At 51.3% G+C, this 15,560-nt stretch overlaps 1 protein-coding gene and 1 long non-coding RNA gene across 51 annotated transcripts in view; one reads left to right on the top strand and one right to left on the bottom strand.

The window, feature by feature from the left end:
* Positions 1-3,104: 3,104 nt before the first annotated feature.
* Positions 3,105-9,561, top strand: LOC146407159 (uncharacterized). The gene is made up of 2 exons (XR_014825815.1): positions 3,105-5,303; positions 5,347-9,561. It is a non-coding gene; the product is annotated as an uncharacterized LOC146407159 (long non-coding RNA).
* The window catches only part of ZNF618 (zinc finger protein 618), a 195,387-nt gene continuing 189,157 nt past the window's right edge, over positions 9,331-15,560 (bottom strand). For all 50 annotated transcript variants that reach the window (XM_084993180.1, XM_084993223.1, XM_084993246.1 and 47 more), the window contains 2 exons: positions 11,659-11,760; positions 9,331-10,986 (listed from right to left, as the gene is read on the bottom strand). In XM_084993180.1, coding sequence (XP_084849306.1) covers positions 9,470-10,986; positions 11,659-11,760 — 1,619 coding nt within the window. In that variant the 3' untranslated portion in view covers positions 9,331-9,469. The remainder of the gene's footprint in view (positions 10,987-11,658; positions 11,761-15,560) is intronic.

Below are 15,560 nucleotides of genomic sequence, written 5' to 3'. Positions count from 1 at the left end.
ACCTTCCGGAGTTCCCACTGTGGCGCGGGGGAAACAATTCCAACTAGGAACCATGAGGTTGCGGATTTGATCCCTGGCTTCACTTAGTGGGTTAAGGATCTGCTGTTGCAGTGAGCTGTGGTGTAGGTTGCAGACACAGCCTGGATCCTGCTGTGGCTGTGACCTAGGCCAGCAGCTGTAGCTCCAATTCGACCCCTAGCCTGGGACCCTCCATATGCCACAGGTGCGGCCCTAAAAGGCAAAAAGAAAAAAAGAACAACCCCACATTTAAAAAAAATGGACCGTCCATAGAAAAACCTAGGCTTCTAAGTTTTCTTGGAAAATAAATTCCTGCTGCCCCGGGCCTGCATGCTGCACCTGAGTTGAGACACCCCCCGCCCCCTTCTCCGTCCACCTAGACCAGGCCTCCCCTGTGGGTCAGCAGTCCCACCTGACACCCTGCCTGGTCCTGGGGGCATTTCTCTCCATGCCATTTGCTAAAATTTTCACTCCAAAAAATTCCCTTGGATCCTATCTTTTCCTTCAGGGGCAGGAAGGGGTGGAAGCCCATCTGGGACCCCAGTCAGGAGTCCACTCATCCCAGAAGGCACCAGAATCCTTCTTAGCCAAGCAGCTGCCCTGGTGACTCATTTGATTCTTAAATAGTCTTGCCTCAAATTTTCCCTTAAAGACAATAACTAGTCATGCTCATCTCTGTTACAAAATAGAGGTGGCTGCTTAATAAAGAAACATACTTAATGGCTGAGTAATATTCCATTGTGTATATGTACCACAATGGAATATTACTCAGCCATTAAAAAGAACGAAATACTGGCATTTTTAGCAACATGGATGGACCTAGAAATTATCATGCTAGGTGAAATCAGCCATAGAATGAGACACCAACATCAAATGCTTTCAGTGACATGTGGAATCTGAAAAAAGGACAGACTGAACTTCTTTGCAGAACAGATGCTGACTCACAGACATGGAAAAACTTATGGTCTCCAGAGGAGACAGCTTGGGGGGTGAGGGGATGTGCTTGGGCTGTGGGATGGAAATCCTGTGAAATCAGATTGTTACGATCATTATAAAAAAATTAAAAAAATAAATATACATGCAGAAAAAAAAAAAAGAAACATAAGTTTTTTTTGTTTTTTGTTTTTTTTTTTTTTAAATCCAGAGGCTGGCCCTTCAGCCTCTCCAGGCTCTGGCCACACCCTGGCCTTATTGGATGGCGACGGTCCCAGGTTGTGGGGGAGGGGCTGCCCAGCTAGAGCAGGACTCCTGACTTTTTTGTTTGAGATCCAGTAACAACTCCTCTATTAAACTTCAACCCCTGGCTCAGGAATGTCCACTCGGTACACTGAACAGCAGGAAACTCCCACAGTTCAGGGGGCAGGGCCGATGCCCCTGGGGGGCTGGCCCAGACTTACCGCAGATTCGTGCCCTCAGCCGTGCGATTTGATGGAATTTGCTCAGCTGATCAAGCAGCATGTCCTCCTGGAGGAGAGCGCCTGTGTTTGGTGGAGGAGAGGGATGAGGCCAGACCCGGTTTTACCTCTGAATGGCTGTTCTGGCAGCAGCAGACCTGTTTCAGGAGAAGTTGTCGCCTCCCCATCCATTCAAGCCACAACTGTCTTCTGGTGGCATCTTCTCTCCAGGACTTGCCTTTAGTCGACTTTCCAAGCCACGCTTCTGTGTGCGTGTCTGCAGCGTGAGGCTGAGGCTGAGGATGGCAGAGGGGCAGGTCCACCCAGGCTGTGCCCCCGCTGCTTACCCATGGAGGGCGTGCTAATCCTTTTTTTTTTTTGCTTTTTAGGGCCACCCCCAAGGCATATGGAGGTTCCCAGGCTAGGGGTCGAATTGGAGCTAGAGCTGCCAGCCTATGCCACAGGCGCAGCAACGCAGGACCCATGCCACATCTGCGACCTACACCACAACCCATGGCAACACTGGATCCTTAACCCACTGAGCGAGGCCAGGGATTGAACCCGCAACCTCGTGGTTCCTAGTCAGATTCGTTAACCACTGAGCCACGATGGGAACTCCGGGTGCTAATTCTTAATGTGACCAGAGTTGCGGGTGCATCGGAAATTTGGCAAAGCCACACTCCCCCCCAGACGGAGGATGATCCATTAACGCTACAAACCTCACGCACATGATTTGGGAGGCCAAGGTCGAGGGGCAAAGGGGCACGAGGCCTGCAAGTGACAAGGTGAACGTGGACATGTGCTTTACTTAGGAGATAGGTGCTTGGCCTCCATGCATGTGGGGAAGTCCGTGAAGGCAGTGGGAGGGTGGATGGGGGCGCTGGCTCAGAGGAGGGCAGCGTTTCAGCGGCCAGCGGATGGGGAGGGAGCATCAGGGAAGGGGACACTGTGGGAAAGTTCCCAGGGGGACCAGGTGGGCTGGCGCATCGGGACGCTGCTTGGAGCTGCTGCAGCAGAGGAAGGACACCAGAGCAACCTGGCACAGCTGCCCGGAGGACCCACCAGGCACTGGGTCTGCACCACACCTGGCATCTGGGCTCTGCCTGAATCTCTCCTGGGGTGGAGAGTGCCTTTCCTCGCAAGGCAGGCTTTCCATTCCAGGCTGTGTTGGGGACAATGTGTCCAGTCACCGGGCTGAAATGCGTTTCCATAGCTCCCCCTGACTCTTAACTTTAAGTCACAGATGCCATCAGGAACTGGACAAGAGCCACCGACACTCTTGTCCAAAAACCAGACAGTCCACACAACACACAACGTCACATGAATGACCTCTGGGCAAGGTGAACTTGGATGAGTCCCTTAGGCGCTGGGCCTGCAGGACTCAGGTTAAGTCCATCCCTTCTCCCAAAGGACACAGCAAGGTTCCCGGAGGCCACATCTTCTTGTGGCCATGTCTCTCATTCAGCAGATGCCGCCACTGCTGACCCAGGTCTGGTGCTCAAGGCGAGCAGTGAGCTCAAAGGAGTTGACAACCCCGACCACACGTACTGTCCCTTGGGGATGGACTCCAGCTGTCATCCCCCCAGATGTTCTGCCCTCTGGTCCATCTCTACTCATCAGAGCCCCGCTCCTACCTGGATGACGGGGACCCGACCCCAAACCCAAGAAACAACACCACAACTGCCATCTTCCTAAAGGTCGTTTTATTGTAAAACCATAAATACAACACTGACATGAAATCATTTAGGCAACTGATCCTCTCTAACCATTAAAAGAATGTCTTTCTGCCTTGGCATCAACCAACCGGGAAATAATGTTGCGAGAATTCGGGGCTGGGTGGGGGGCGGGGAGGGGGTGCTGAATCCTGGGATGGGGCTTTTGGCAACATAAGAAACCAAGTGGAACCTTCCTCTTCTCCCTGGGAACGTCCCACTTCCGGACAAGGACAGACAGGTAAGAACAGCAACATTTAAACAGCTCAGTTTTCAATTTTATTACTTTGTAAAAATCTTTTTTTTTTCTTTTTTTTTCTGTTCCTTTCCTCCATTTGACGTCAGTAAAAGTTTTCGACATCACAAAACTCATTTGGCTGTAAATGGAGAAACGGTACCCAAACCAAACGAAACCGGAAACGCAAAGGACAAACAGAAAGCCCTAAATAAACCCTCCAGGTGGGTCTCGGGGGTTTACACATCACGAGAACCGTCAACTCAACCCCCATGCAATGTTGACTCCTTAGAGAACTGTTGGATCCACACCAACGACACCGGAGACCGAGAACAATGTTTTTGTTAATTAACACAGCAAGGGTGACACTAGGTAACTTTTTTTTTTTTTTTTTTTTTTTTAAATACAGTACATGGTTCACAGGGTCGCAAGATAACCCTGTATAAACCCCTTGTGGAGACTTGAGCCAAGCACTGGCTGTTTATAAAAATATTGTGTTGCTACAAAAGTATAAATTAATGCTACCGGTATTAAGAAATATTAAACACATAAAACTTATAAGGATTAAGAAAAATATTCATTAATACCTGTAGAAAACTCTGGCCTAAAAAAGATATTTTTTTGTGTTTGTTTTTTTGTAAATTTTTTTTTGTATTTTTTTTTTTTTTTTAAGATGACTTTGAGTTTCTTGCACTCGAAGAGAGAGACACAGTCAGGTGTGTCTATGGTATTGCCTAGAACGTCGTAACTACTGAGAAAGGATGGGGGGGGCGCACGCACAACGTGGTTACTGAGGGGGGCCTGGGAGGGAGGGGCACCAAGGCTTTCTCGAGATTTACCTGATGTGAAAGAATCACTGACATGACGTTTGTGGGGAAAAGAAAAAGGCAGGATCATCACCGAACAACTGAAAATAATTTAGGCTTTTTAAAAAATATCTCTGCTTCGGGTGGTTGTACAAAATGATTTCCTGATGCTCGGGGTCTGAATGGCCCTGGACGCGCTGCCCGGCGGGTCCCTCTGTCTCCTGGCTGGCGCGCCCCCGGCCCCATGCCAGTCCACGAGCTCGCCCACCACCGTGGAACCCGGCCACCCTGGCGGGGTGGGAGGGAAGGGTCCCGAGAGGGGACCGGCTGGCACCTGGGTTGTGGCAGGACCCCCCCCCCCCCACTTCCGGATGGCCTCAGGCCCCTCGGTCTCTGCCACCCTGGACTTCCGGAAGTGCCACAGGGATGCCGGGCCCCTGAGGTTGCGGACAAGGCTGGGCTGTGCCCCTTTAAGGAACTTTGGTTCGAAGAGTCGAGGTGCCCGGAGGTGGGACGCGTGGGTGGGGAAGGACCCCTGGGATCCTGATGCTGACACCCAGCTGCCAACCTAGCAAATCCTTCTCTGTACAGGAGTTGGATCGTTAAAGCGACGCCCGTGGCGGTGGTGGGACATGAACAGACCACACAGCAACCCGACGCCCTTCACCCTCATCAAAGCGGGAGCAGGTGCCTCTCTGCCCAGAAACCACAGGGCCCCTTCAGGGAAAGGCTGGGCTCCACTGACCACGATCCTCAAACCCAAACAAAAGAGAAAGAAACAACAACAACAGTGACAACAAAATCCTCCAGAGAACCCTGCAAAGGGCAAACTGGGAGGGAAACACGGGGGGAAAACACCGCATCATTGGTTCACCATAACTGGCCTAGCAAACTTTAGCCACAGTGACGAGGGGGCGGGCCCCTTCCCAGTTCTCCCACTGGCCCAGCTGGATACAGAGGGCCAGGGCGGGGCTGCAGGCCCGAGACTGGAGCCCTCCACCTACTGTCTCCAGGGCACAGCCTGAGCCTTACTTAGCTGCTTGGTTTTGTCAAAACCAGCAGCCTTTCTAGAAGCCCTCCATCAGGGATGTCCCATGGACAGAGGTGTTGCTGCCGTTCCCAAGGCAAGGACAGAGCTGTGCACCTGCCCTGGCTCAGCGGGGCAGGAGGAGGCTGCCCAGCCGTGCCCTGGGTGCCTCCTCGTCCCGTCTCAGCGAGCGCATCTATCGTGACGGCAACATCCAGGCATGGTCCCCTCCTGGGCCACGTCTCATGGGATCGCCCTTCTCCATCCGCACCCCTGCTTCATTCCAAACCTTTCTTGTGAACCTGTGGCCCCGAGACGGTGTGACAGCTCTCCGGGTGCCCACTTTCCAGGGAGTCTAGTCTAAGTCCAGGCGCAGGCTTAGGGAACCCCTAAAGGTAGAGGGTCAGCTTCACAGTGGAAAACGTGCCTTACAGAGTTTTTCTCTGGTGTGTTGTGAAAGTGCAGGAGAGAAAGGAGCCAACTGAAAGAGAGGACGCTTGCCACCCTGCGGAGATCGTGTCAAGAGTCCTTCCTAGAAAACTGGAGACCCAGACCTTCTCTGCTGCGCCATCGGACTGGCATCTCCTCACCAGGAAACCTCAGCCCCCTTTTACCCAGCCAGGAGTCAAGCCCTGAACGCCCAGCACGAGGCTGTCAGGTGGCCTGGGGGCACGATGTCTTCGCTCGCAGACGCAGTAGCAGGCTTTCTATACCGTGAACCCCAAGAAGAAGAGCAGCCAGAAGGAGCTTTACCCGGTGGCCCCTCTGTCTTGTTTCCTGGAGGGAGGCTCTGCTGGTGGACCTGGGCACAGGGAAGAAGAACCACGTGGGCACAAGGGCCCTCACGACGACGACTGGTTGGCACTGCTGTTCCCGGTGGAACTGGACTTCAGTGACTTCAAATCTGAGAGACCCCCGCCCCCATGAGGCTGTGGTCCTTGGCTTGAGATTTGGTGGTGGAGCTGGCTGACCTCCGATGAGGGGGAATCCTGCAGAGTGGAGGTGTGTTTTCTCCATCTTCCCTCGGGGGGCTGTGTACGTCCACACAAAGGCCAGTCCTGTCCTTGGAATCACGTGCTTCAGGCAAGTTGTGTCCAAGTCAGCAGGCAACCAACCACCTTGAGCTGCAGAGTCCTGGTGTGGCCACAGAACTGGGTAACAGAAGACAACATCCTTCTGAAGGTCAATGCCAGGCTGGGGGCTAGGAGGTGCACGGGAGGAGCCAACCTCGATCCTTTGGCTGAGCTAGAATTTGGATAGGGTGGATATTGCTGGAGATAAGGGGCCAGTGGCTGGACCTGTGAGATCTTTGGGTTTTATCAAGCTGTTCATTGCAAGGGCATTGCACTATGGGAAGATGCCTGTGTGGGAAAGAAGACGGGGACGGGGACTCCTTGGTGCAGCCTTTCCTGTTGGTGATGACAGTTTCTGAAGAACTACAAGCTGCAGGGGAGAAATGACAAGCTGCCACATTGCTCCCATATCTGGCTGAGGCGGCCCGGGGAGACAGCTTTTGGGGTACCTAGTGGCACTCACATCAAACCTGAAGAGCAAGCCAAAGCCCCAGGGATTGAAATGAGGTGGAAAGGAGGACGACAACAGGAGGTGACACATACGACTAGATTCCAGGGGTTTAGTAAGACTTCCTCACCTTCTCGTGCTGGAGGGCAGACATCACAGAGCTCCGAGGAGGAGGCTTATCTCTGGGCTGGTCCTGATGGCTCTGCAAGGAAGCGAAATGCCTCTTTTCTAACTAAGTGCCCCACTAATCAGGCAACACCGGCACAGCTCTGCTCTAAGGAGAGCCAGGATACGTCTCCAAGGATTGGCTCCTACCAACCACACGGAAGGGGCAGCTCCCATCCTCCTGGCGTGGCTCAGAATGCCAGGTCACGGACCCTTCCCCGGCAGCAAAGCAACAGTGGAGGCCTTTTGTTGCAGGCATCTGTCACCCATCAGCAGCCCTGCAGCCACCCTTGGGAATGTCCCCAAAGGTCTCAAGGGAAAGCCTGTGGATGCTCCTGTACGCTCCAGGAAGTGACGTCAGGTGACTGTCCAGAGTGGACGGAGGCTCTTCTGATGGCACGACCCCAGTTGGAAATGCTGTAGAGTAAATACGAGAACTTCTCCGGGAGAGGAAGTGGCATGGTGGTTCCTGAGACCATGGCTTGCTGGAGGGAACGTGGAAAGCGCCCACTTTGATGCAGTTCAGTGTGTCCGAGACTCGAGGGTTAGTTCTCATGAGGCAAAGTGAGCAGGCTTGGCACCTGGGACAGTGTTCTGGTCCATGATCCTAAGCCTTGAGTTTTCAATTAACTTTGCTCCCCCACCTTGACTGCCATGGACCAGGGGAGAGGGCTGTTGTACAGTGCTTTTTGTAGTCGAGGTATCTCGAAGTTGAACAATGTTTTATCACGAGGAAGGGATGGAGTGGACGAAGTCACCCCAGCATGGCAGGAGGTGCCTTTGCAAATGGCCCCCACGGTGGCGGTCATCCTCAGCCTGAAGCCCTGGGGGTCACCAGCTCTTATCCCACAGCCAGGGCACTGGGAGGGGGTGGGGACCACATGGGACCACCAGCACCTTATACACGGAGAGGTGGGGTCAGGGGTGGGGGGGTGGCTGAGCACTGATCCTGATGGGACTACCTCTTAGGGGGACAAGGGTCTCCCTGTGGGCGTTTGGGCTGAGGGTGTGGACTCTATAAATTGCTCACGGAGAGAAAAGCCTAAAAACATCTTTCACAGCATCACGTTGAACGTAGCCTAAGGCCATTCCACCCTCCAAACATCTGTCATTTGGCCCACAAGGCACCGTGCTCAACGACTGTCCCAGAAGGAGGGCTGAGGCTCACGTGGGGGGAGCCCCCGGGGCTGCGGGCACCGGAATCCCCGGGGGCGTGGGTCTGGGCTGTGATGGATGTGAACGTGGATCAACGCAGGAGCCCCTGTGGAGCTGGGAGCGTCTGGGACGTGGCGAGTAGTGTAATGCACTCTGGGTATAGAAATCAGACATTCGCAGGACCAGACACAGCGAGCCAGGAGGGCAGTCTGTTGCTTACATTCAGAACTCCTAAGCCACACGCTTCCCTATGGCTTCCGCCTCACCCCACATCTGCGAAACCTGTGACTCCAACCCCACTCCTGGTCTCCACACAGCACAGCCAAGTTCACAGTCTTGGCTGTTGGAATACATGGACAGGGAAGGCTAATAAAAACCTTAGGATATTGACTATACCACTGAGATGAGCTAGTTTACAGTGTGATTTGAGGAACAAAAAGGGCAATAAAAAACAAAACCCCCAAACCCTCCAAAACATAAGTTATAGACATTCAGTGCCTCCTAGCAGAGTCTAAATCAAATTTGAAAAAAAAAAAAAAAAAGGTAAAAACGGCTAAAACGTTAGGAAAAAAATTATTAAGGAGTGGAGACAGTATCTAAACTTCTTTGAAAAATGTCTTTTTTTTTTCCCCCTATCTTATATTAAAAAGCAAAAGGTCAGCTTTATATTTTTAAAGTCTCCTTTCCTGATTTGGGGAGATAGGTGTGTTTCTAAGGCGGCTGCCCCGTGACACCCAAGGGTGTCAGGAAGGCAGCAGCTCAATGCCCTGAAGGTGAACGAGAACGAAGTCCAGTGCAGAAGCCGTCCATCTGATGCAGTTTGGAGAATCCATGGCAGGGCAGCCGGGGGATGGGGTGGGGGTGGGAGGGCCAGGAAGGTTGGGGAAGAGGACAGAGGGCCGAGGGAGGCTGGGGGAGGGGGGGACCGCGGGGTGAAGGACAGAGAGCGTCAAGTCACTTCAGATCTCAGCTGCCTGAAAAATTTACATCAGTTTTCTACCAATCTGCACACCTGAAAATGGAGTCTTTTAAAGCCCCCTTACTGAGAAAAGGAGATGAAGCATCTTCCCTCTTTCCCAAACACTCAGCTTTCCTGACACGCCCAGTTTAATGCACACGCGCCCACAAGCAGGCAGGCGTGCGGACATGCACCAGGGGAGTGTGTGTGTGCACGCGGGTGCGACACCTCTGCGGCCATGCGGATGGGCACGCACATGCACACGTACACTGAAAAAAAGCACTTAAGTTTTCCAGGGGGCATTTATAATGAGGTCCACAGTGTTTAGAACTTAAATTCTTTTTCTTTGTTTGCGACAGTGTTGTGGGTTTTTTTTTTTTTTTTTTTCTAACGTTCTCTTCTCTCTTTATTTTTATTTTTTTTCCTTGTCCTTTCTCTCTCTCTTTTTTTTTTTTTTTAATTTCCCCGTCTGGAAGTCTTAAAGCATGTTGGATTTCAGAAACATGAGTTTGTTCATGTCTTCTGGACTGAGCAGTCGCCTCCTTTTGATGAGAAGTGCTTGTTCACACATATTTACACACCCGCTCCGGGCCCCCACGGCCGGCACCGCAAGGAGCCAGAAGGCGAGCTTGGCGAGTTTCGTGTGCTTTTGGGTCACGCACGACCAGTACTGGAAGAGATCCGGGGTGGCCTGGAAGAGGGGCTCCTGCAGGTAATCGTACACCTCGTTCTTCCCCAGCCGGTCATCGTCCTGAGCGGCGGGGTTGTCGCCGGGGGCCGAGCGGGGCTTCTTGGCGGCGGGCTCGAAGTCCGCCTCCTCGGTCCAGGACTCTTTGACCTCGTTGATGAGCTCGCACACCTTGCCAATGATCTCCTCGTGCTGGTAGGGTGGCACGGGCCGCAGCTTCTGCTGTGGGTCCAGGATCATGGCCACCTTGTGTGCTGGATGCACCTTGAAGTTCTCCTTGAGCGCCTCCAGGAAGAGGTGGCACAGCTTGCTGACGGTGCCCGCGTCGTTGGCCTTGGCCGTGAACAGCTTCTCCAGCCTGACGTAGGTGGGCAGCACGAGCTGCAGGGTGGGCTGGCTCTCGTTGCTCAGCTCGATGACCGCCTGCTTCACAGGCGTCAGGATGGCGGCCAGGTTGCTGAGCAGGTGCTTGTTGAGGCTCTGGATGAGGTTCATCTTCTTGGCCCGGCTGTAGAACTCGCAGATCTGCTCATAGCGCTCGTGCACCAGCAGCAGCGAGTCCGTGACCGAGTTCCAGCAGGGCGGCGGCGAGGTCTCCTCCAGGGAGCCGAAGGTCTCCTTGGCCAGGCCGGTGGAGCCGGCCAGGTCCTCACACACGTTGAGCAGCTCGATGACCTCGTGCATGCTGCGGGCCTGCAGCGTCCGCTTGCTCAGCACGCTCTGCACCACCGAGTTCAAGGCACAGGCTGAGCAGCGAAGGCACATGCCGGCCTTGGAGAAGGCGGACGCGCTCACCCGGCAGTCCGTCACGTACACTGTCCTGATCTCTGACATCACGAACTCCGACAGCACGTTCTGCACCCAGTGGTGCACCAGGTCGCCGCTGTCACGAATGTCCGCGCCCTTCACGCCCAGCACGTAGCTCTTGATGTGGTTGCCCTCGGCCTGGTAGGCCGTGAGGATGTAGCAGGAGTCGGGGCCGACGCTCTGCGAGTGGCAGGTGACGCCGATGCCTAGGCAGGCGTTGCTGCCCAAGGCGCACGTCACCTTCACCTTCACCTGGTTGTACATGCGTGGCAGGTGCTTCAGGGCCAGTGTATTGAAATTGCCCAGGATCTCGGTGACCGAGAAGGCCCCGTAGCGGGCGCCGCTGTCCACCAGCGTCTGGGCCAGCTTCAGGAACTCCTTCCCGCTCACCACACTCAGCGCGCCCAGGTCGGCGCACATGACCCGCAGCAGCCGCTCTGCAATGTTCTGCCGCTCCTTCTCGGGGATCATGCTGTTGGGTGTTAAACCACTGGTCGTGGCTGGCAGGGGACACAAAGAGAGGCGTGATTAATCCTGGCATTCAAGACTTCTTGGTCTGGCAGTGGCCTAGTCCTCAAGCATCTAGTATTAGGAATTATGAATAGATTCCTTCTTGCACACAAATTCGCAGTCCTGGCCATCTTTAACATGGGACAGTTTCGTGGGAATGAAGTGCTGTGATTGATTAGTAATGCCTATCATGGGCACGGGAATGGAGGGTGGTGGCGTGTGTGCAAATGCTTGCTGCATGTGTCCTTCACCTTGACCTCTGAAGCCAACTAGTCTAATCTCTTCCTCATGATATGAATGGCCTCTAATACAGGAGCCCCTACAGAATAAAATACATGAGGCCACAGTGTCAGGGAAAAAACAGACAAGAGAAATTATGGAGAGTGGATCCTAAATCTGATTCTGTCACTACTTTGTGTTCTCTGACCACAGATTGTCACCTCGCCCTAGGCCTCCTCTGTCCATCCCGTGAGGTCAGGATTCCCATCAACACGGTCTCAGGTCAAGTGCTTTGGAAACTGTTCTGTGTGGTCAGGGGTGGGCCAGGGGTGGGGATGGGGGGCAGAGGGGAACAAGCAGGGCTGGGCAGAGGGTCAAGGGGTGCATGGGGGCAGGGCAGACTCTTCCCAGGGTCCAGGGTTTGGCAGCCCGGAAAGACCTACTGTTGTTGGCACTGTTCCTCTGGGCCTGGGGCTTCCACTTCTCCTCCACAACGGCAGGGGGCGATCGGGACTGGTTGGAGGCAATGTTGTTCTCATTGTCCGCTGTGGGCACAAAGGGGACAGTGTGCTTCCCTGAAGCACCAGAGGCCTGGCCTCTGGGACTCAGGCCTGGGTTCAAGTCCTGGCTCCTCAGCCGACTATTTGATGCCTGCAAAGCCTCATTCTCATCATTTGGAGAAATGAAGATAATCACACAAGAGCAGGAAGGACCAACAAGAGACTGTACAGGGAAAGAGCTGGGCACAGAGTCTGGCACAGAGTAAGCACTCAGTGAATGGGAACCACCGAGTCTGGCTGGGAGCCCCCACCCTGGGAGGGCCCCCCACCCCCCCCACCATAAGCACAAAGTTCTAGCTCTGAGACTGGGGAGGACGTGCTTGTTACACCCCAAGAGGCCAACAGCATCTCACACTCTCATATCTTTAAAGAATGCTTTCTCATCTTTTCAGTAATATTTACTAGAAACAGTTAAATGAACACAACAAAACCAAAGCCCTCTAGGACATGAAGTATGAAATTCTCAACCCCCTCACTACATACAGGAAATGGAAACTGAAGTCCAGACACAGGAAAGGATTTGCCCAAGATCACACAGGACACCAGCAGTGGAGCTGGGATGGACCTCCCAGGTCCCCTGGTTCCTAGATGCCCACGCCATGCATCGCCCTAAGTTTTGTTGAGGTGCACATGCGCCATTGTATTCAGTTTAGGTGGTGGGCCTGTGCCTAGTCTCCCCTCTACTTGGTCACTCCTTGCCATTTTTGTAGAATCATTCCTAGGACAGATGGTCTGCCTTACATGTTTGTCATCACAAACTGCCACACAACTTTTTATCACATGATATTCCACAGACTGCTTAACTATACTCCAGGGCCGGAGTTTCTTTTTTTTTTCTTTTTTGTATTTTTAGGGCCACACCTGCGGCATAGGGAGGTTCCCAGGCTGGGCACTGAACTTGAGCTGCAGCCACAGGCCTACGCCACAGCCACATGGGATTCAAGCTGCGTCTGCGACCTACACCATAGCTCATGGCAACGTTGGATCCTTAACCCACTGAGCAAGGCCAGGGATCGAACCTGTGCCCTCATGGATACTAGCTGGGTTCATTACCACTGAGCCACGATGGGAACTCCCAAGTCCGGAGTTTCTGGGCTGTGTCATTCCCAACATTACCATTCTGCTCTGTACCTCCTTGTCTAATATTCCACTATTGTTTCTCTGTGCTCTTTTGTTGCTGTTGTGGGTGTATCTCCTTAAGACGTCATCTTACAGGTAGAATTCACAACCTGGGGATATGAATGGGTCAGTCAGTGGCCCCCGAGTAGGGCTGCCAGACAGCTTCCTTGCACTCTTCTCAATTAAAGGCATCAGGCCTTTGAGGTCAAGGCCACGCTTTCCATATCTAGAGAAGAGACTTCCCCAGTGTCGACACATCCAGTCAGCCCTGCAAGGCAAGTTCAGAAACATCTGGGATGTGCACTCCAAGGAATATTTTGCGGCCACTACTAAGGTGGTCATGTACACTAGAGTGACATGGGAAAATGTGTAAGATAATGAAAAGCAAGCTTTAATCATTTCTTATGTATTATTTATATATATATTTTTTGTCTTTTTGTCTTTTTCTAGGGCCGCACCTGTGGCATATGGAGGTTCTCAGGCTAGGGGTCTAATACAGAGCCACAGCACCACCAGATCCGAGCCGCGTCTGCGACCTACACCACAGTTCACGGCAACACCAGATCCTTAACCCACTGAGTGAGGCCAAGGATTGAACCTGCAACCTCATGGTTCTTAGCAGGATTCATTAACCACTGAGCCATGACGGGAACTCCATATATATGTATTTTAGACTCACAACTGAACGAACGAATAATGCACAAACCTATGCATCAAAAATAGAGGGGGGAGTTCCCATTAAGGCCGGCCTGCTGTGGGAACTGCCCACCATATCCAGAAGCAAACAACCATGAATCATGATATGACCGCTTTCCAACAGGCAGCCCAGGGTGTGAGCCCAGAAAAAGAAACAAATGCTGTTAAGCTTTCTGACCACCCCACTTACTACCTGGAGGCAGTCCTCAAGCTGCAGCAAAGGGGCAGGGGACTGAACAGAGCCTGTTGAAGAGACGGAAATCAAGGTTCAGGGAGGCCCAGGACAGCCAGAATTTACAGGGGAAAGTACTGAAGAGGAGGCAATTACAGAAAGTGCGCTAGAGACTACAGAGGGGTTCCCTGAAGTCTTTGCTGAAATGATTCTGTCTAGGGTCGGATTCCACAGGACCAGGGAAAGAATAACTAAAATGCAGTAGGCTGATAATTCCCAGGGCTCCCCCATGGGGGAGATGATCGGCGTCCCCTCAACCAGAATAGAGAGAGCTCAATGCATGAGAACTTGGATAGGGTCCCCTTACTGTGGGGCTAAATTAGCCACAGATTAAGGGCTAACCAAACCCGCCCTAATACATTTTAAGAGCAAGCCTCCAAAGTACTGAAGTGATCCCACGTAACAACCTGTAAGCCGAAGTTTAAGACTCTTTAAAAAACACAAACTCTAGCACCTAACAATATAAAATTCACAATGTCAATTACTTAATAAGTACTAGACATTCAAAACAGTAGGAAAATATGACCTATAACCAGGAGAAAAACCAATCAATAGAAACAGACCGATAAAGGACAGAGATGATGGAATTAGCCAATGAGCTTATAAGAGCTATTGTAATTACCATAAATACGCTCAGAGATATAAAGGGAAACATGAATATTATAAGGACAGAAAAGGAAGATGTTAAAAAAAAACTAAACTAAAATTAACCACTCAAGTGGAACTTCTAAATATAAAAATAAATGGTATAGGAAAACTATACTAAATAAGATAAGACATGATTAGATGCTGCAGGAGAAAAAAATCAGTGAAGCTGGAGACATGGTAAAAGAAATATTCCACATGAAACCCAGAGAGGGTAAAGGCCTGAAAATAGATAAATGGAGTATGCACAATATTCATCAGTTTAACATGCATGTAACTGGAGTCCCAGAAAGAGGGGGTGAGGCCGAAAAAATATTTGAGGAAATGGCCAGAATTTCTCCAAATTGGATGAAAATCATATAAACCCAGGTTCTAAAAGGTCGACTGACCCCATGCAGACGAAACATAAGGAAAACACCATCAAGGCACAGCATCATAACCAAACTGTTAAATACCAATGCCTCCTAGAAAATGCCATAGAGAGGGGAAAATTAAGTACAAATGAACAAAAATAAGCAAACAACAGACCCAGCAGGCAACAGAGCAAGTATTAAAAAATATCGATTCTAAATTCAGTGATAGTATCTTTCATAGATGGAGGTAAAATGAGGAAAAAAAAATCATTCCTGCAACTGTAAGAAGTGTGAAAGGAAGTTCTCTGGGTCTTAAAAAAATGACATCAAATAATCTAGATCTACAGAAAGAAATGAAGAGTTCTGGAAACTTTACATGTATGGATATAAAAAATGATTTCCCTAATTTTTGATCACTGTACTAAGAAAACTGACTGGACATTGGAAAATAATAACCATGAACTGTGGTCATTACATGTAGAAGTAAACTATATGACAACAATAGCAGAAAGACTAGAAAGGGGTAATGGAAGATTTTAATAAATCTATTGTAGAGATAAAAGTGGAATCCTAAAAAATTCTCAGTGCAAAATGAGGCAAAAAGTTAGGGAAACAGGAACAAAGAACAAAGGAAACAGCTAGTAGACAAACAGCAAAAGGGTAGATTTAAACCCAATGGTACTGAAATCACATTAAATGTAAATGGCCTCTGCATTCCAAATAAAAGGAAGAGACTGTCA

This window comes from Sus scrofa, chromosome 1 (genome assembly GCF_054392235.1).
Source record: "Sus scrofa isolate SSC_HxYL_T2T_F1_AM1 chromosome 1, Sscrofa_HxYL_maternal_Yorkshire_Landrace_v2.0, whole genome shotgun sequence".
Taxonomy (NCBI): domain Eukaryota; kingdom Metazoa; phylum Chordata; class Mammalia; order Artiodactyla; family Suidae; genus Sus; species Sus scrofa.
Note: the sequence above shows the minus strand (reverse complement) of the source record. Positions and strands in the feature narration are given on the sequence as shown.